Raw genomic sequence first — 22,455 nt, forward strand, 5'->3', positions numbered from 1 at the left:
TGTGTTTCTCCAACTTTGCCACAAGTTTTTATGTTTTAACTTTGTCTTGATTTCATTTTCCGTTAAAGCCATTGCATATTTGTTTGGTTGTTGTCTAAATGAGCACTAAATTTAACGAGGCGCTCCTGAAATGGTCATCAGTGCAGCGATACGCTCTGTAAAGTTGTCTCGCTCTTTATTCTGCACTATATATACACACTCAAGAAAAGAAATGGGAGGTATAAAGCTTGGAGTAATAAAAAATGAATCAAACAATTGGAAATGTCAATGTATACTCCCTGAAGGGGACCAATTGATGAACACAAATCTATTCCTAAATTGAAGACCTCGGGATGTTTTTTGCTCACAATGACCTTTTGAAGCTAAATGCCAAATGTAGAAAGCGAAAAGATTTTTATTAAAGCTGGTGGAAAGTTTAATATTGTGGATATTTAAGATAATTAAAACATCAATGGTATTGAACCAATGTCTGAGCACACATACAGTACATGCCTATGAATGTATAGTCTATAGGCTCTCAGCCTGGTTCTATCAGAGGTTTCTTCCTGTTAAAAGGGAGTTTTTCCTTCCCTCTGTTGGAGGTTTTTCCCTCTGAAAGGGGATTTTTTTTCCCCCCTCTGACGTTAAGTGGGAATTGTGAAATTGTTGGGTTTCTCTGTACAATGCTGTAAAGTTCTGTTGTAAGGATTTTACTGTGTTAAGTGCCATGAAATAACCGGTGCTGTGATTTGGTGCTATATATATATAAAAAAAAAAAATCAACTTGACTTGACACACTCACCTGGCACAGAAGTTCCCAATGCAACAAATACTACTGCTGTGACCGAGTCTTTGAGGCCCACTGTGCAGCCAAAATGAGAGGCCAGGTCCCCTGTAATAATATGACAGAAATAATCACCATCATTTCATAGCATTCGTCTAATAAATCGTAAAGAAAAGTTTCTAAAAATGTAAGACCTTTTTATGCACACATGTGCCTGATTGTAAAAAGTACAAATAAAACCTCTTTAAATAGGTTTAATTAACTTGCAAAGTACATCAGCTATATCTGAATTCAAATGCTCACCAATGAGGGCGGTGAGCAGTCCGATCATGCAGATGGAGACGACAAAGCAGGCCCAGCCGTTCCAGTACTCTGTGGGCGGGACGAAGGCGAACAGAACCTTCCAGAAGACGGTGAGGAAGTGCATGACATAGTCGAAACACGACGGCAGCTTCTCCTCCCCGCACTCATCATCGTCATCATCTTCGCCTGGCGGGAAATGGAGAACAGAAAGACACGTTAAAGAAGAAGTCGGCTGTGTTTGGTGAACGGGTTTGACACCCTCAAAGTTCCCACCTGCAAATAAAGTTGTTTAAAAAAAGTATTGATTGTTTAAATGCTTAAAAAAAAAAAGCTCATTGAGTTCTTATTTAGTGTGAAGGTTTTTGCTGGAAGCGCTGATATCCCTTGCCCTTCTTTTTTCAAGAGTAAATCAATTCACAGAATACATCTGTCTGCAGTGAACTGAGAAAAAGTGAAGTAATAAATAAAACGGGCCTGGTGAAAATATTTCTTTTGGTTCCCATCCATCACCCAAAACCCAAGCTCATACTAGTATGCACACACATACACACATCCAGTCCATTTGATGAAGAGCTTCTTGCTAAATGTTTGGGCCGTTGATGTGATTGGACAAACAAATTAGCATTTCCCAGCATGCCTTCTTCCTGGGTGACTTTTGAGAATAAAGCAACCAAATTCAACAGGCCTAAGTGATGGGTGAAAACAAAAGCCTCTTTATTTGTATAAAGTATTTTTATTAAGTAAATATACAGTTTTGAAACATTTCAAACAAAGAATGTCTAAAAGGCTGTGACTCAAAACCAGAAGTATTACACACAAAGTAGAAAGGTGGTATATACAAGAATCACAAACAGGGAATTGATGTTGTTGGAAGACTTAACAGATTTTTGGCCCCGTCGATAGTTACGCCATTTTCTCTAAAGTCTAACATGCACATATTGGTTAGTTCTTCGCTGTGATTGCAAAAGGAGGAAGTTAATAAGGACTGTTTTGGGGGTTTAACGACTGTATATGAAAACAAATTACGATACTGAGACCAAACTGAAAATACTCACTGTGTGAAATGTTAGCCTTCGGATTCAGTTACAATATTTACAACAATGTTGCTCGAGCCTGTCCGGTGATCTGACACTTAGTCGGTTTCAGTACAAAGGATTAAAGGAGTCTGTATCTCCTGTTCATCCCACCAGAGAAGCATTGTAATTTAAAGTCTATGGTGAAATTGGAAGTGTAATCCACTATTATGAGGGATAAACCATAACAACAAAACCAGCCTCACTTTGACAGATGTCGTTTCTGACAGTTGGCTGTTGTTCTGCTTCATTTGTGAACGACTCAAATGAATGAATAAACGAGACTACCTGCTGCTTCCATGAAACCCGCTGACTGGGTGATTCCCAGGGAAAGCCATGATCTCTTATTGAATTCACCCACGTCATTTGCTAACTGCATACTATTAACCTTCAGAGAGCTGTTGACGCGAGTTGTTTAAATGCTCAAAACAACCCAAACAGAAGCGTCTGCATCCTGAAACCGAGCGGAGTTTGGAGAGTTTTCTTCCGCAGCAGCTGCTCTACTTACTGAGGTGCAAGAGGGGGAAAATTTTATCTAATTATACTGAATTATTTTAATGACATATCGCATGCGAAGTCATCTATTCACATGTTTAAAAACATCTGATTTTGACTGTTCAATGAAAATCATTTTTTTACTTGGTTTTTTTTTTTGGTTTACACCACAGCGGAAGTTTTGGTGCACTGGCATACAAACCGTGCATATAATCATATTTTAAAAGACAGCCGGATATCTAAGTCATTAAACACAAGTCATGAACCGGGTCGAGGCTGTGTGTTATGCAGTTATTACACATTAGCATGGGTTGCCACAGAGATTAATGCACTCTAATGGGGTCAATAGTTTCCTCTGAGGTCACGAACCTTGTTTGATGTAATTAAAAATAAATGCTTCAAATCATCAACTATAAATGAACAGAAAGAGGTCAGCCTCATCCACTAATATGGTTTTGAACACACACAGGGACAGACACATGAATTATAAAAGAAGACTCTCCACCTCAGTTATGTCACCTTTTTTACCGTCAGCAGCTCTTCTTCCCTCCCACACACTCTGTTGTGGCTGAATGGAGCCATTTCCATCACTTTCTCTCTATTTCTGTTCATGTGGCCTTTTATCACCAACCTTGGTCTCATCCTTTTAATATTCTGTGTCTGTATGTGTAGGAGTCAAAGACCCGCCATGGAAGCCCCTATGGGGAAATCACTGGGTGCATGGTAACGCTGTCCAATGAAGACACAGTGTGTGTTTAAGATTACTGCAGTCTGGAAGCAGCGGGATTTAAAATGCAAACCTAAATGAACATCCAGCTCTATATTTAAATCTTCTGAAGGTCCCTTAAGGGCTTTCGATGTTCAGTCAGTGGTTTTGGCTCCTACTGGGATAAGAACCAGCACAAACCTAATTGGGAAGGTTTCCAATATCTAATTGGTTTAATAATTAATCTGAAAAAACGATTTGTGGGGACGTAGATGAGATGAGATCGAGTCTGCTGAACTGAACGTCCTGTCAGGAGATGAGCTTCAGCTGACAGCCAATCCATGCGCAATGATTACACATGGTTAATATAAAGATCTTTCACATGTCCTGATCAATCATGTTACAGGGATTATTGACAACAAATCAAATCTGGTGCGCTGAGCCGAGCAGAGCTGTGCACAAACTGATGACAAGACATTCCATTTGAATGAGACTTTATGAAAGTCTTTTATCATTTAATATAGCAACAGTAACATTTATGGATATTTATCCTCCCACCTGTTATAACAGTTGAGGATTTAAAGTGTGTGCTGATGATATAATCCACTGTAGTGGTGCCTCAAATCAGATTACAATTTATACGGGACTTGATTGGAAAAAAAAACCCTTTTATATTCATGTTTAAAGTTTCACAGGACGTACAGTATGAGGCTTTCAATGACCTGTTATTCCTTCATTGGAGGATCTTAAAGTGTTAATTGTGGTGTCTCTTTTTCAAAACCTGCATCGAAGCACGTCTTTGTGTTGTGGAAATGAAATTGTGTTTCTGTTTTAAGTGTCACTGGCCTGGCTATATGTTTTTTTGTTATCCAGTCTTTTTTTTTTTTTTTTTTTTTTGATGACGAAGCGGTCGTTTCAAATGTTCAGCTATTCATCTTACATCTGTATGATGATGTAACTGTATACGCACACGTTTGTTAGGCTGTATATATAGATGCAAGCCGCTGACACCCCTCTTTGTCACACTCTGTTTGCCGCTCTTCACCCTCATCCCTCCAGCTCCATCTTCCTTTATTTTTTCTACACCTGACTTCCACGTACTCATCTCTCCATGTCCGTGCTCACTTCGGCGTTATATAGATAAAGTGGTTATCCCAAAGTAGTTCGTTCTTGTTCCGTTTTCCTCACTCTTTCCATACTTGGCCCCATTTTGCTGACCTAGCATTTATATAATTGAATATTCTCTGCCACTTCCTCGTTTCATCCCTCTAAATCGCCCTCATCCCTCTACAACCTCCTGTCACTCTCTAAATGCCACTGTCAGCCTCTTCACTCCCTTTTCAGCGCGTGTAATATTCTTTGTTACTCTTTTGGAGCCTGCGATTTATTTTTTTGGAACCGGCAGTTTAAAATCACACAATGCTGAAAAAAACATAAAAGCTATTCAACCCAAATATAAACATCACAAACAGTGTGAACTGATCTCACAAAATAAAAATGTATGAAAAAAAACCCAACAACAACAAAAAGAAAATATAATGTCCCAAGCAACAATAAATGAAATGTAATTACATCTCTTTTAGCTGCTTGCAGATTAGCATCTCATGATAATCTGGAAGCTGCTCATTCAGAGAAGCACTGGCATGCTAATGCGCTTGATAAGAAGAAATATCTCAACTCACACACGCACAAATCACACGCAGATCAACACTTTCTTCCTCTCCTGACAGAGGTGGAGAATGTCTCTGATCTGTTGCCCACTGAGCGTGCCCAGAAGCTGCGCTCTCATAGGTCGAGGCAGACGGTGATGGACTGCAGCTCTTCTCCACATGCTGCCAGCAAACTGAAGTGTGAGTGAGTGTGTGTGTGTCTGCGTGAAGGACTGCATGCTCAAACTGATTTGGTCTCTGCTCGGGGGACTTGTACGAATCATTCCTTCCACTGTCTGTTCAGACAAACATACAGACGCACTTCCAGATGCACGCAACACACAAGACACATCACACAACACACAAACCACAACACACAGAGGTTTGAAACTGATCCGGCCAAACAAGCTCCTGGGCAGAAAACCCCAGAGCTGCTCAAAAACAAACCTTCAATCCATTTCCATTACAGAAGAAGGGAAAGAGACTCTGGATAATTCACGTCACGATTCATACGACTCTGCCACCAGGGTTGTGCGACAAAAAACACACACACACACACACACACACACACACACACACACACACACACACACACACACACACACACAATACACAAATACAGATCAACAGAAAGACAGTGCACAAACAAGCACAGAGGAACACTTTGCATGTAAAAAAGACAAACACACACACACAAACATGCACAGAATCTGAATTCCAAATGGAGGCAGGCACATCACCACATGCCGTGCACTGCTGGAAATATCTCACACACACACACACACACACACACACACACACACACACACACACACACACACACACACACATACACACACACACACACACACACATACACACACACACACACACATCAGAAAACCACAGCCTGCCATTCATCCGTGCATCTTCAAACATCGTCCCCAATTTGTGCTTCTCGTTAGTGTTTCCTTGACACTGATGATTTCAGTCAAGTCACAGAAGTAAGAAGCTGCGTCTGTCCAAAATAAATAAAAGTCAAATTTTGAGAGCCCGTCTGGTGTCGTAACGAACCGACACAGCTCCCCGTTTCTCTGAGGACGAGTCCGGAATCTTCAAAGTCTCTTCTGTGCCGTCGATAACAACGATTTGAACTAGTTTCTACATTCTTTGACCAAACAAACACCACCTTTAAACTAACAGGGACTGTCTTCTACTGTGTGTGTGACTGATTGATTGAGTGTGTGTGTGTGTGTGTGTGTGTGTGTGTGTGTGTGTGTGTGTGATAAGTCTGTCAGGATTCATGCTGATAAGCTCATGTTTATATTCATGTTCCACTAGTCCTGTCATCCTGTCTTTCTAGGGCACACACTGAAACACACACACACACGCACGCACGCACACGCACACACACACACACACACACACACACACACAGACACACACAGAGACACAGACACACAGAGACACAGACACACACAGACACCAGAGTCCCTGGAGAGCATCAAATAGAAAGTTGACGGTTAAACGCGGCTGAATCTTTCCTCAATGGCATGAAATGAAATAATTAATTTAACCTTATAGTTGAAAAGCTTTGAAATACTGTTTCATCTGGGGTTTTTCTGCCCTGTCAAATGTTTGAAGCAGTTGTCACACTCAGTCCACCAGCAAAAGAGCTAGTCAGCCTACCTCTCACAAGACAATCAGTAAATCAGTTGACAAATAAATGAGTTAAATAATCTGTCATTTAGTGACTCAACCATTTGGCGTCATTCATCATGTAAAGAATGAAAATTACAGCTGACAGACAGGTGGTGACTGGAACAAACGTGTAAGCGAAAAAGATATTCTGTTTTTCTCACGTTTGGTCAAAAAGAGGTCAGTGATCTTACTTGCGTAAACCACAAAACCCCATTATGTAAGTTAAATAAAGTGATGTCAACAGTTTAATTAGAAATTAGAAATGAGGAAAGAAAAAAGTCCTCAAATCCTCCAGTTCACATGACGACGAGGCTTTATTTTTTTTTTGTATTGGATTTTTCTTCTTTCAGTCTTTGTCCTTCAGCACCTACATTACCCACGAGACACACACACACACACACACACACACACACACACACACACACACACACACACACACACACACACGTCCATAAATAACACTCCCTCACAGAGGAGTAGGTGATGAACAACATGATGTGGACTTAGTAATTAGAGGGCAGTGGACTGTGGAGTGGTTGAACATCAATCCCTTTTTACTTTCTTTTACTTTTTCCCATCCTAACAGTCTCTCTCTCTCCTCGCTGATGTCTGTTCCATTGATTTGTATTTTTTCCCCTCCATCTCCTTTTTGTCCCTGTGTTTGTTCTTGTGCTCGTCAGTCACTCTAGTTCATGGTCTTTAAACAAGGCCACATTAAAAACCAAACCAAGACTTGCATCAAGATATTTTCAGGTGCCTTGTTATTTAACAACCTGAAGAATGTTTTGTGATTTGGTAATTTGTAGGACAATAATTTTGAATACCGGTCGGGCAACAAACTACTTTAAGATAAGGGAAGGATGGAGGTTATGGTGTAAAGAAATCTAAATTGATTGTTGGTGTGGCTGCATGCTTTGTTCACCCCGATTACACACCGTCAGCCTGTTAATAGTATGGCTGGATGTCATTTAGAAAAAGTTCCATACCAGTACCAATAGCTCGACTTCGATACCCACTTCCTGAACGAAACGTTTTCAATAACAAATTTATAAAATAAATTCTTAGAAAAAGAAAAAGAAATTACATGACAAATTATTCATTTTCATGCAGATAGAGGCGGAGAATGCAAACCAGGTTGCTACAATTTACAGATGCCACCCAAACACCTCACAACGAAGCTCTCGCTTGACACTTCAATTTACCAATGTTCCCTGAACACCTCACATGCTATAATTAGAAGCGAGCAAGCTGGATGTGCACAGAGTCGTCAAAAAGTTACTGCAATACACACAACTCAGACAGGTATGATTGTGTTGTTGTGGGCGAGAAAAGTCACATGTTTTCAACGCGCGGTGCGGGTGGGTGTGTTGTCACGTTGGAGAACCAAATTGCCATCGCATCACAGTTCAGATCGTTTGCGCTGAATGTTTTCTCTCGGACGCCTCGAACGTCACAGTCGAGCTCGGTGTTGACAGTCTTGACGAATTCACGGTGCTCAACCTCTCCAACGTCGAAGAAGACCACCGGAGTGCTCAGTGCCACTAAAACACCCCGCTGGGCTCATTTCTTCCTTGCCGAAGGCTTTCTGAAGCATTTCAAGGGTTTCCAGTAAATTGTGTGACGTGAGCTCAAGTCCGTGGTAAAATCACAAACGTGGTCACAATAACGAACGTAGCACAGGCGCTGGTGCCAATCATGCGATGTAACTTGTAATACTTACTCAGGAAAGTTTTTGCTTCCTCCTCGCTGCATGTGCATGACTGTGCTGCACAATATAACTTTTTAATTGGACTCAGTGAAGTTATTATTTTCAGAACAAATATGATTTGGCTAATTTTAGATTGCTGAAGCCAAAATTGAATTGGAGCTGAACTCGCAGTACTTTTTTTTTTTTTTTTGACACAGAACAAGATCCATTTATTTTTTCTCCATCTCTTGAGAAGCCGTTGCTTCACGGGTAAGTATTAGAAGGATCAGAGGAATGGCAACTAATAACTCTTTCAACACACGGCTTTGTGTTATTTCCTTTCATCATTTATCATATGGAGGGAAACATTATGATGATAAAAAACAGACACTTCGTATTCTTGAAGAAAACCATGTAAATGATAACAAATGCATCGACGATCCGACACTATCAAGCTGCTCTCTAACTTGGAGGGTCACACGCATATAATATCCTCCTGTCTCTGTGCTTATCTGGGGAATATTGTCCATTAGCCACGCAGCGCACACAAAAAGACACACACACACACACACACACACACACACACACACACACACACACACACACACACACACACACACAGGGGAAAGCAGCAGCACACTGACATTTCAAGGGCCTTTAAAGGCTGGCTAAATGCAGGTTTTCTTGGTTTGAGATGAATGTCATCAGAAGCATTTTGTATGCATGTGTGCGGCATGCATGTGCGCGCGTCAGTGTAACAGCCAAATTAGTGTTATGATTTGGTGACCTGAAGGTCAAGTCTTGGCAGATTTGAAAATGTCTTTTCGTGGCTGCCATCTTAGCAGAAAAAGCTGTTTCAAACCCACAATCCTCCCCCAATTTCTTTTGCCAAAATGATTCCTGGTGGGTTTCTAAGCATGAGATTTTGATCCGATAACATCAGAGAGTGTGAGAGAGACACAAAAAGAGCTTGTTTAATGTCTTCGATCAAGATGAAGTAATATTTGAAGCTCATTTTAAAAGTGATTTTAATCTTGATTTCAATCTAATATGTTTGCCCGGAGATAAGAAACAGCGAGGCTAGATAATAGAGGGAGGGATGGAGCGAGAATAAAAGGGCGGAAAAATAGAGAGAGAGAGAGAGAGAGATGAGATTAGACGAAGCTTGTTTATCACTGTGTGTATTGGATGCAGTGCAGTATCAATGGTAGCCGCTCTGGACTTGTTCAAACCTTGAACCAGCAGTGTGAGTCTGAAGGGATGAGCTGCCAAGTTACTGCACGTCTCCATTAGGGCTTATTGTGTAAGTGTGTGTGTGTGTGTGTGTGTGTGTGTGTGTGTGTGTGTGTGTGTGTGTGTGGCATGTGGAGCTCAGCTTGGTGTGTCAAGTCCACATGAGTGTCAACAACAACGGCACAAGAGCTCTCTGATCAGATGCTAAATGTATAAATTGGTTTTCATGTCATTTTGTTGAGGTATTATTTGTCTTTTCTTCCTTCATTCATGTTCTTCTCTCACGTCCTCCCTCCAAACCTGAATGAGGGTTGTTTGAGCCATTTTGGTTTATTTTCCTTTTTAATGATCTTTTCCTTTCAGCAATTACTGTTTGCTGTGTTTGTTATTAGTCTAGAAAATAAAGTGGAGGCTCTGGTCTCTTAATCTTTTGCTTCACGTTACCATTTCTCTCTTTTGCTCCTCTACCTTCAATCTTCCTCTTCTCTTTTCTCCAGCATCCATTTATCCATCCATCCAGCCATTCATCCATCCGTCCATCCATCCATCCATCCATCCATCCATCCATCCATCCATCCATCCATCCATCCATCCATCCATCCATCCATCCATCCATCTACCCATCCATCCATCCATCCATCCATCCATCCATCCATCCATCCATCCATCCATCCGTCCATCCATCCATCCATCCATCTACCCATCCATCCATCCATCCATCCATCCATCCATCCATCCATCCATCCATCCATCCAGTAATTAAGTGAGGAAGGCAGGCTGAGGCAGAGTGTGGAAGAAATAAGATGCAGTGCAGTGAATGGGGGAAAAAAATAAGGGAAGACAAATGTGGTGATTTTAGAGAAAAGATAAATCCAACTAAACTCATTTAATGCCCCTCTATCCATATCATGCAGTGAATGAAGCTTCGCCTGCAGTCTGACTACAACCATTGCTTAAGCAAAGCACAATTCATGGAGATCTCAGTTCTTATTTGATAAACCCACCAATTAAAAGACACAAAGAAACTCAACGATGTTTACTTGTAAAAATAACACAAAGTATTTCTGTTGGAAAAACAATGGAGTTTGCAATGAGGTTAATTGGTGCCACACACATCTGCATCGTTCTATTTTTACCAAATGAACTGGGCCAAAAGAGGAAACACTCCAGGCTTCAAACAGTAATAAACATGCTGAGTGGGAATGAGTCTTGATGCAGTGTGGTAAAATCCCAGTCAACGGGAACTGCTGATAATGATTGCAGATGCAATTGATTTGCTATTGATCCCGGCTTCCTGCAGCTCTAACTAAACATTTACAGTGCACATCATCACAGCACGCTATGTATCGTAGGCTAATTTTAAAAGCAAGCATGAAAATGAATCCATCAACATTTCTCTCTACCTTCAGTTTTAATTAACTCAGCATGAACTTAATTTGCGTCATTAGTTCTTTTAGCTTCATTGTCTTCTCTCGCTCTCGTCCTCCTTTGCTCTTGCTCCTCAGTTGTTTCACAGCTTGAATGTAAACTGGCAGTTTAAACTGCAACCATCCAATCGGCTCTCGATGTCGAACGCTTTGAACTCCCACCCTCCAATCAGCTTCAGGTTTAAAGGCCCTGAGAAATCCAATCATTCTTCGGTTTGACACGGTTTAGGATCGTATTTGGCTCGATGCGTGTTCGTACGCGTGTTAAAGTTTGCCCGTTGCGCGTGCGTTTGTGCTTGTATGGATGTTACAACTGACCCGTTACAATTTCCAGGCATATAAATTATTGAATCACACAGAAACTCATTTTCAAACACCGTGTGAATACAGTATAATAGAGCTGTGATGTACGAGCGCGCAAGAGAAAGAAAAAGAGTGTCTCGCAAGAAAAGCTTGTTTCTTTCTTCGGTGGAAACTGCACTCACTACCTTTGTATAGTTCTCCCTTTAACACACACACGCACACGCACACGCACACACACACACACACACACACACACACACAGCACTCTGTCAGCCTAGACAAGCTAATCCCAGATAAGAGAGCAAAGACAGGCCTTTTCATTAATGGCATCAGCTCGCCAACAAAGGCTGGCTGACAGGCCGGCTAACTAAAGCACAAACAAACACACCCACACAGGATAAAGTTATTTGAAGCCACTAAAGTGATTGAGCAGGCTATAGCCAAACAATGCTCTAATAGAAACCCAGTTTTGAACACTGCCGCAACAAATTGGACGATTTTTTTTTTCCCCCACTCCAACTTTGTATTGTGATGTGCACTGATTATTACATTTACATTTCATTTAGCTGTCGCTTTTATCCAAAGCGACTTACAGTAAGTGCATTTCAACCATGAGGGTACAAAGCCCAGCACAACAAGAATCATTATCTGCACCAAATAAAGAAATAAACCAAAACAAATACATGTTTCGCTCCAGTTTAACTGCGTTAACAGTGACTTGCTTCTTCCTTGTTATTCTTCTCGTATATGCGGTTCATAAAAGTGTAACCTTGAGTTTTTGATGCATTCAGGCGGCTGTAGGGAAAAGGCAGACTACAGTAATTTCATGATATCATCACTAATCAGCACATTCAGCTTTGCTCTCAGGTGACCTCATGTAACCTTCACAGCAGCTCCATGTCCAAGAGCAGCGAAGGGAAGGGGCAAGAGGCCAACGTGTGCTTAGCTTCTAGCGATTAGCGTCATTACAGGAGTAAACATGATTCTCATATAACTCGTCAACAGCCCACGTCGTAAAACTATTCCAACTAATGGTACGTAATGTGCCCCAAACATATTGTGCTACTTAGTTACACAGCAGAGAGTTGATGAGAAGATTGCCACTGCTCTCACTTTAGAGATATGAGAGTGATCTTCTCAGCCAACTCTTGTCATGAAAGCGAATGATAATCCCAAAAATGCTGAACTATTCTTTTAAGTACCGATCTGTGGTATCGCTGAAAATGTTGGATCTCTACTTGAATGCGAAATGTAGTTTCCTGGATTGAACCAATGTTTGGCTGTACAGCTTGAGTTTGTAACGGCTGACTCAGCAGCAAGTTGATCTGCATTTACTTTCTGTTCCGGTCTTTTCCAGGAAATATCCACAAAGGAAGTGATTGACAAGAGAGATTTCTAAACATCACAGCAGCAGGAACTCTCTGCTATTCAAAAAAACCCATTGCTGTTCATTCTCTCTTCTTTCCACTGACGAGCTGCAGTGATGTCATCCTGCCTCCAGAGGGCAAAGTACCACTTCAAGACTAATGAACTGTGAAGATTCTGCAGTGAATCTGAAAAAAATCCTGCCGCTTTCTCTTTCCACAGCTCTCTGACCTGCGTTCTCCCTCGTCTCTCCTCTCTGTCACTCTCTCTTCCACCAGCCTCACCTGCTTATTTGTTGCACGAGTTGTTTTTTTAAAGTCTTGTCCCGCTTTCTCTTAGTGTACTCACTTTTTTTTTTTTTTACGCCCTGACTTATGTATTTGAATTCATATATTTATTGCCTTTTCCACACTGATGTGTTTCTCAGAGGCGCTTTCACACCGTGTGCATGCTCGCTCTCTGTCAACCCCTGTTTACATGATATATTGTTTGCTGCTCTCTTTCTGCATCTTCATGGGACATGAACATCTTTTTTGAGCTTATAGCAGTTTTTTGACAGTCACGTGACACGAGTGTTAAATATTCCTGTCTTTTAAGATGAACATCAAGATATAAATATATTGGGCCCCATGAGGAAATTTGTTTTGGATTCTGCAGGTCCACATAAAATTAAAAAAAAACAGACAATGAAATGCATGCATTACTTAAACCGGTAGCGGACATCATCCCAGATCAAGATATGAAACATAACCAGCAGTCTAAAAAAACTGTTACTTATGGAGTCCTATAACAACCCAGTATTACGCTAAAGCGTGAAATAGACACGCCGGCCCACGACAGCAAAATGTGACATTGCCACATTGGGCTGTTTAGGCGTGAAAGTTATACGTTTTGTCAGCGTGAACCATACATACGTGTAAATGTCTGTCTAAGTGTGACAGTGACACATTTTAAAAGCGTGAAACTTGCACGCATGTAAAGTCATGTGACGTGGGATCATGTGACCGAGGTCCCGCAGCGGAGGTGTCGGGACAGAGCACAAAGGACATTTTTTGGCGGTATCAGGAGGCGGGAGGGGTGGCTTGGTGAGATTAGTCACAGACTGCAGTGCAGACAGCGAGGTTTGATTCCAGGTGTTGACAATGTTTTTTTCTTTAGTTGTTTTTTGTTTGTAAACCCCAGCCATGTCTCTATTTTTCCCTAACCCAGACCATGTGCTCTTGTAGTAACACACACACACACACACACACACACACTGACTTGACTCCACTTTGTTTTCTAAAGAGATGGACGTAATGAGATTTCTGAGATTTTGGGTTATATTTATGGTTACAATGCACAGAGTAGAATACATCAGAGAACTCAACAGACTATAAAACTGCAGCTGTTCACACTAAAAATATTTTTATATACCATACGCACACATCTGCCTCGTAAAAAAGGCCAAGTTCAAAGTTGGATTCAGCAGCACTGAACTGATTAACACACGTACAGTTAAACGCACACACACTCATACATCTCTCTTTTGGCCTTACCTGCGCTGACAGTGATGGCTTCTATGAACTGATCTCTCCAGCTGTTGGTTCCCACCAGAAGAGCCAGGTTGGTCTTCTTTATCAGCTTGTCCACCGTGTTCTGCCAAAGGACGGACATATAATTACACAGATGACATGTTAAATCATAAAAAAAAAATAATTATGTCATAAAACACCAAAGCTGGTGCTATCCTTTTAGAGCAAATGCAAAAGTTTTCAGAATTTCTGGGGACAAAAGATGGTTGAAAACATACATATAGTTTCTGTACCAGTGCACTAAGTGAAATATTAAAAGCCAAGACTCCATCGTTTTTTAAAGCTGCATTATTCCTATGCGTCACTTCATAATGTTTTTTGTCCAGCAATTCAATCTGACATTTGGTATCTCTGACAAGTTTTGGATCTCTGCTTGAATTTATAATGTCGTTTCCTGGACTGGACCAATGTTTGTGTGTACAGCATGAGTTTGTTATGACTGACTCACCAGCGGGTCAGTGAAAATACATATGTGGGTTAACTTTTCATACATATCTAAATAGCTCAGTTGAAATGGTTACAGACTCTACATTCAGGTGTATCTATCCTATCTACTGTGGATTTCCACACTTCTTCACAGATTCCCCCGTTTATTCCCTTTTTCCTTCCTTTCTCCCTCATTCCTTCGTTTCCTTCCTTCATTCCTCGTATTTATATTTCCTTTGCTGTTTTCTTCAAAAGGAAGAAACTATGACAGATTGAGATGGCACACAAACACTCCAGGATGCACACATGGACACACATCTCTCTCACACACACACACACACACACACACACACACACACACACACACACACACACACACACACACACACACATCACACACATCACACACACACACATACATTAATTAGCAGGGCGGTGGGGATTTCTCTTTCTCTCCTTTTTCTCTCCATTTCACAGGGAAACGGGGACGTTAATTGTGTTGAATGAAGCTTAGGGGTGTAAAGAGTGCCTCGCTGCTGCCGTGGACACACACACACGCACACACACACACACGCACGCACGCACGCATACACACACACACACACACACACACACACACACACACACACACACACACACACACACACACACACAGCTTTGATCTGCCTATTGTACTATATGTGAAGTGTTTACCGCACTCAGCGACGTGTTTGTAATACTGTCTTTCTCATTCTGTGTTCGTTTGTTATTTTTACCTCCTTTGCTTGCTTTTTTATTCCTTCCCCCCCCTTTCATTTAATTCAGACTCTGTGACACTGGTGTAAAATGTATATGATGTGTATCTGTGTGCATGTGTCTCTGCAGGAGCGTACACATGTGATACCCTTAAGCGGGATGAATAAATATATTATGGTTTACCGTCACCAGTATGTGGTGCTATAAACCCCAGTGACGATCCAGTTAAGGGCAACAAGACTGTCAACCTGATGCTGCCCCATAAATCTCTTTTCTTCACACCCCCCCAGTCTAACATGACTTTTGTTTCCAAACCAATATTTTTACAGCATATTCATCATCATAGATAGATGATATACATTTTTTTTTGATGCATATTTGAATGCAGAATAAAGCGTCATAAAAAAAATATATATACAGCATATTGATATAATAATACCTGCTCTCCCTCCCTTGTATCTGTCATGATCAGTGCTTACTTACAGAAATAGATAAAGATCGGTAACAATATTTTAAGACTTGTCAAAAGTGTCTCTTACACTGCGAAGGAGACCAGCTCCTTATGATTAACTCCCCTCTGTATGTGTCTCTGTCTCGCCAGCTGCTGCAACATCAGGTTCTGTTCTTTCATTCCTGCTATCCGTCGCCACAACACTATCCAAACTTGCCCATTGCTCATCTGAGATTCAAGAAGAAAACTTCCAACTTCCAAGCAAACTTTTCTGCGGATCAAACTTTCAACCTCTTTTTTATTTTCTCTCATTCAGTCTCGGTCTGCTGTCCTCTGTCTGCCGTATTTCAGGACTATAGGATCCACAATTTCAAGTCCTGAACTACTCGACAAAGTATAGCGTCCTGTCAAGTGGCAAGCTATTACTGTCTGTTATTAACTGTCTGTCTAGAGTGAGCATGTAGGTGGAGCGGCAACAGAGAACATGCATTAGCACATGCACACACACACACACACACACACACACACACACACACACAATATGCAACATAAATGGTAATTACATCTACGCTTGTTCTTAAAAGTCTGCGTGGGCGAAGGAGAGCATGGGAATGATGCATACACAAAAGATTATTTCCTGTACATATCAGAGCGGTTTGTGAGTGTGTGAGTAGCATAGAAGAGGAAGGTGTTTTGTGCTGTTTTTGTGAGCACGTGTATTTGTGTCTTACATCAGTAACTATCACATTAGTGACACGCTCCAAACAAACAGGCAATGCTACATATTATTGAGCATTCGAGCAGAGCCACAGAAAATGAGAAAGTCATATCGTATCAGAGAGGTGTCAAAACAGTCTTGATTTTGTAGAGTGTTTAGCTCGCAGTGAGGGAGCAACAAGCCGATTGGTAGATGCAGAGCGGAGGGAGCGGGCTGGGATGTAAGGTTGGACCATGTCCTGGATGTACACTGGACCCGATCTGTTCGCAGCACGGTACGCAAGTACCAATGTTTTGAAACGGATGCGGGCAGCTACTGGTAACCAGTGAAGGGAGTGGAGGAGCGGAGTAGTGCGAGTGAATTTAGGAGGTTAAAGACCAGTCGAGCTGCTGCATTCTGGATGAGCTGCAGAGGTCGGATGACACTAACAGGTAGACCTGCCAGGAGGGAGTTACAGTAGTCCAGATGTGAGATGACCAGAACCTGGACCAGAACCTGGACCAGAACCTGCGCCGCCTTCTGAGTGAGAAGAGGACGTATTCTCCTGATGTTGTGCAGCATGTATCTACAGGAACGTGTTGTTGCAGTGATGTTGGCAGAAAGAGAGAGTTGACTGTCGAGTGTCACGCCGAGGTTCCTAGCAGTCAGGGTCGGGGATAACAACGAGTTGTCAAAGGTAGTAGTCAGGTCGTGGGTGGGAGAGTTTTTCCCTGGAAGGAAGAGCAGTTCAGTCTTGTCAAGGTTAATTTTCAGGTGGTGTGAGGACATCCACTGAGAGATGTCAGTCAGACAGGCAGAGATTCGTGCGGCTACCTGTGTTTCAGATCGGGGAAAAAAGAGGATTAGTTGGGTGTCATCAGCATAGCTGTGGTAGGAAAAGCCATGTGAGTGAATGACAGAGCCGAGAGAGTTGGTGTACAGAGAGAAGAGGAGGGGACCCAGGACGGAGCCTTGAGGGACCCCACTTACGTAAGTGCGGTTGTTGAGGTAGGATGAGAACATGGAGAGAGCAGAGCCTGAGACACCGAGGTCCTGAAGGGAGGACCTTGGTTCATCACAAAAAAAATATCCTAATTTCTTAAAGTGGCTTAGATGTAAGTCTACACCTTTGCATTCATTCAGTAAGTACGGATCTATGATATACAAACAGTGTCCACCTCTATTTCAAACCATCCCTCCACCGTTCGCCTGCAGCTCAATTATATGGAAAGCTCCACCCTGCATGTTGACAGGATTGGTTCCTACGGTATGTGACATATGAAACCCCGGATGTCTGAATCTGTGTTTTTGAAACTGTCATTGGCATATCGCAGTTCCGAAGTGGAAATATTCAGCCACGGCGCTGACTGCTGATTTTTTTTCATGTGTCTCAAAGCATAAATAAACACCACATGGACATGTTTACATGGTTAATAATTTGATTCTGATTTGTCTTTGATAAAAGTGATCAGTTTTCATGATAGAAACTTAACAATTACAAAAACAAGTGATACTATTGCTCTGGTTATTCTGGTTTCAATGTTGCCTCAGAATTAACTCACCCATACAAACGCAGTGATTTGACCAGCAGATGTTGCCATTTTGACTGTATTAAATTATGCTTCAAAACAGTGAACCACTTCATATGAATTCAATGTTTTGGAAAGCTTTGTCTTCAACAATTCAATATTGATGTTAGAGTGACCACTTTAATTTAAATCAGTGTTGCAATTTTTCTAGAATGTCCTTGATGTATCTTGATGTTTCAGTGTCCACTGCCAGGAATGATTAATAGTGTTTACAGATGTGATTCAATTATATTGAAACTGATTGCCTTTGTGTGATGAAATAATCCTGTTGTTCTAGATTATCACGTGTGAATCCTGTAGTTATTTTGTGGATTAACTTTCATAGAGACAGGCAGGGGGGAGTGCACATCATCTTAACAAGCAAAGTCTACAAGTCACATTTTAGAGTAATAAGAAAGGTCCCCAGTGAATGTGAAATAACACAGAGAGCATTGCAGTTTGGAAAACATGCCTCCATCTGAGATACTTCTAAATTAAAAAAGAAGCTGGAAGCGGAGAGTCCTAATCCAGCAGGGATTTGTGTCCTCTCCGGTGTTTCGGAGAGCTACAGCAAATTTACCAGAAAGTGGTACTATATAGTGAGTTTTAGAAATTCAAATGTCAAGAGAATTACGTAAAGCCTAAAAACACGAACAGACACATGGATGTGAATGGGCTCAGATGGAGCAGAAATCAGACTTCCCAGGTGAAACATGAGCTCCTGCCAGTTATGTCTGAGTGATTAACCTTCGACTTGTAACCATCATCAGACCACAGAAACACACACACCCAGCCTTACCTTGAACTCATATGACTCCTCTATGATGACCTCCAGTTTGACATGATCTCCCAGCATGGGACGGCCCATTTCAGCAATGCGCCGCTCCTCTTCATCTTTTCCTGTCAGCGCCTCTTGTTCCTCTTCCACTTGCTCTTCCTTCGGCTGTTCCTCTGAAAACACCAAAAGACAACAACCAATGTTAATGTTAGAACAGAATAGTCAGGCTTTGGTCATGTTAAAGGGATCATTCAACAGATTTACCAGCGAAAAAAAGAAGAAAGATCTACAAAGTTTCCAGCTGGGAATAATCATTGAGTAGGAGTGAAGCAGAAAGTAGGAAAAAATAATTTCAGATTTTTTTCTTCCTTTTCAGCAAGCTTTTAATGTCAGAAAGCACTTAAGTGAATAGGTGACGTGTCAGGTGAAACTATAAATAAACAGTAATGCAGTGTCCCTGGGATTTCTGCGAAACAATGTGTCATCTCCTTCGGTTTCCACAAAACCTCCGAGACGTTTAAAAATGTGGACGTTTACTGCAGGCCAGAGACACAAACTGTCAGTTTGTGTCAGGACTCGGCAGTGTTCAGGTTTAATGTGTAACGCCGGCACCTCATCTGTCCACTGTAATTCTTTAAAACACCTGAGTGCTTTCCTTTATTAAACACACTCCAAATGCATCCAAGGTACCACGAACCTTCAAACTGAATTGGTTATCATGTATCATCAGGCTTTTTAACAGCGGAGCTCGTCTCACAGGCGGCTGAAAGTACTGTTGGTGGCTCAGCTGTGATACAGTGTGCTACTTCCTCGTTAAAAGACAGCGAATGTTTGAACTGAGCCGAACAAAGTGATTTAAATCAGCAAAGTGAATCGTAATTTCCACTTCCAGTGCCACCCTTTGTGTTAAATTAATATCTGGATGTGTCTGTCGTTTCATCTCACCTAATTAGGTTTACACTCCTCACCAACTAAATGAAATATACATCCTTAAGTTCCTCTGTCTTCTCATTATCTCTGTGGCTCTGTCTCTCACTCCCCCCCTACCCCTTTCTCCCTCTTTTTGGTGTGTGTCAGTAATTGAGATTCACTGTAGAGGCAGGACTCGCCGCCAGTATCAAAGGGTGAGGGGCAGAGAGAACGGTCATGATCAAATTTTCCATGGGGGAACGGTTATCCATGGCATCGCCTTCCATTACAGACCAGTGCATTGTGGGTCTACACCGACTCACTGGTCATTTGTGCCCCTCAGTTGAATTACTGCATGCAGCTTATAGCTCCCTCGCACTAACAGCCCATGCACATTTCTGCTAGGAGCACTTTGCTCAGGCGTGTTCTCCATCGTAAAGCAAGAGGCGCAGTTTGGCGTCGTGGCTTCCTGCAGGTTATTTTTGCTCACTGCAGCATACATATCTCTGTAAACAACCAAGCATTCACCAGGAATGAAGCACAATGCTAACTGGCTGGATCTGAGGACAGTATGACCCCGACCACCTATATGAGAAACCGGACTACATCCCAGGCATGTCAATTAAACCAGGCACGCCCCTAAACATAACTTAATGAGAAAAGTTTACGCTTTTTAAATGGACGTTAAAGCCAGCCCATAGTGGCCCTCAGTGGTATTGCACTTTTAGGCACTGCCGCGATGGCTTCACCTTCCAGAGACTACGAGCATTTTCATATACAGTCTAGGTTTAGATGTGGTTGTGGTCATTGCACTTCAGACCCACTGGTAACAACACACTGTGTTCCCATGGCTTATAAACTATAGCGCAAAGTTGTTTCCTTTGCCTCTGTTTCACTGTCCAATAACTAACTACTGTCAATCAAACACAGACACCCTGAACCCTGCCAGTGGTTGAGAGAGCCTTTATGTCTTTTGTCCCTATAAAGACTAGAAGTCTCCTGGGTTAAAATCCAACCATCCATCCACCCTGAGCTCCTCTATGTTAACTTTGTGGATTTACAATTATGACACCTCACTTTGCTGATTTGTTCCGGCCAGAATAACTTCGGCCCCAAAAGCCACTGTTCATAAAATGCAACTTAATGGATCACAATAAGCTGCTTTCCTAAATGACCTACAGCAGGGGGTCTTTTTTGTATTGGAGAACATTCACAAAACTCTTCAATCATGAAAGTTTTCCAGACATCTTCGAAATTGGAATAGTTTGCTCTGAAAGTCACGTCGAATATAACCTTTTCACTGAAACTGCTGGGTGAAAATTATACCTCTCATGCCCTTCAAGGTTCTCTTAGTTAACTTGAATTCACAATCATTTACACACACACACACACACACACACACACACACACACACACACACACACACACACACACACACACACACACACACACACACACGCGCGCGCGCACAAAAACACACACCGTTGCACTCCATGTAATGGCGATTTAATGAACTCAATTAACAGCCTACATTAAACCTCATGTGGGATGAACACGGCCTGGCGGTATCCTTGTTAGCTGTAAACTCCCTCTGTGTGGTGTGTGTGTGTGTGTGTGTGTGTGTGTGTGTGTGTGTGTGTGTGTGTGTGTGCGCGCGCGCGTGTAAATGGACCTGACAGAGGTTGACTGTTGCCGGGTACTTGGATGCTACTTCTTGTCAAAGCTGCTGTCGGCACCATTTATCATTTGGGTCTTTTCCCCTCTGCTGTCCCTCTCTGCTGCTTTGCAGCTCAATTCAATTAAATACAACGAAATGTGTTTCAGACTCACGGCAGATACACAGAAATATAGCTACAGCTTTGAATACACAGGGAATTCAGCATTAAGGATCATTGAATTCATTTTCTAATTACACTCCTAGAGGTATTACTACACTGCGTATGTATACTATGTCTTTAAATAAACTGACACCAAATATGAGGACATATTCTACCTCTGCAGTATCTTTAAATAACTGTGTTTTTGTTACATAACCATCTCAAGGCCCGCCTCCTTCTCTCTTAATCTCTATTTTCCTTTTGATCCACCGTCTCTCATCCTCATTGTCTTTGTCTCTGCTTCTCACAATTAAAACCTCCCGTTTGGGTTCATCCTTTTTCTCTACATCTTGTGCTCTTTAATTCATTCTCTTCCCCTTTTCCAGATTCAATTCAAACGGGCTTCAGCAAACTGTCAGAAAAATCCAACCAAGAGCAGACGACCTATTGAGTTAGCAACCTCGACAACGTGGCTGCCAAACGAATACACCTACCTCTGTGTTTTCATTGGGAACAAATGAGTCCATGTGAGGACAATTGGTCGCATCTCTCTCCCATCATGCAGATCTTCAAATCATTAAATCATTTGGAAAACTTGACACAGCTCTTTTCCTCTGTATTAATGCCTCTACGGTCTAACTTAATAATAAGGTCAAACACAGTGTAAAAACACTATTCTATAGTTTTTCATAAACATTGGCTTGCATGTCTTTAGGTCTTTATATTGATCAGCATTTAAAAACAAATTAAACATTTGTGACATAAATTGCGAGCTAAAATAACTTTGGCTACTGAAAATGACTTTTGTTTTCAAACCGT

General features: G+C 41.7%; 1 protein-coding gene across 3 annotated transcripts in view; it reads right to left on the bottom strand.

The window, feature by feature from the left end:
- Nucleotides 1–22,455, bottom strand: part of slc8a1b (solute carrier family 8 member 1b) — a 139,959-nt gene that overhangs the window by 12,207 nt on the left and 105,297 nt on the right. For all 3 annotated transcript variants that reach the window (XM_069144287.1, XM_069144286.1, XM_069144288.1), the window contains exons 6-9: nucleotides 18,932–19,083; nucleotides 14,220–14,319; nucleotides 1,067–1,252; nucleotides 782–871 (exon numbers count right to left, since the gene is read on the bottom strand). In XM_069144287.1, coding sequence (XP_069000388.1) covers nucleotides 782–871; nucleotides 1,067–1,252; nucleotides 14,220–14,319; nucleotides 18,932–19,083 — 528 coding nt within the window. The remainder of the gene's footprint in view (nucleotides 1–781; nucleotides 872–1,066; nucleotides 1,253–14,219; nucleotides 14,320–18,931; nucleotides 19,084–22,455) is intronic.

Source organism: Embiotoca jacksoni, unplaced genomic scaffold, assembly GCF_022577435.1.
Source record: "Embiotoca jacksoni isolate LCO1_2020_lvr unplaced genomic scaffold, fEmbJac1.0.p SCAF_12, whole genome shotgun sequence".
Classification (NCBI taxonomy): Eukaryota; Metazoa; Chordata; class Actinopteri; family Embiotocidae; genus Embiotoca; species Embiotoca jacksoni.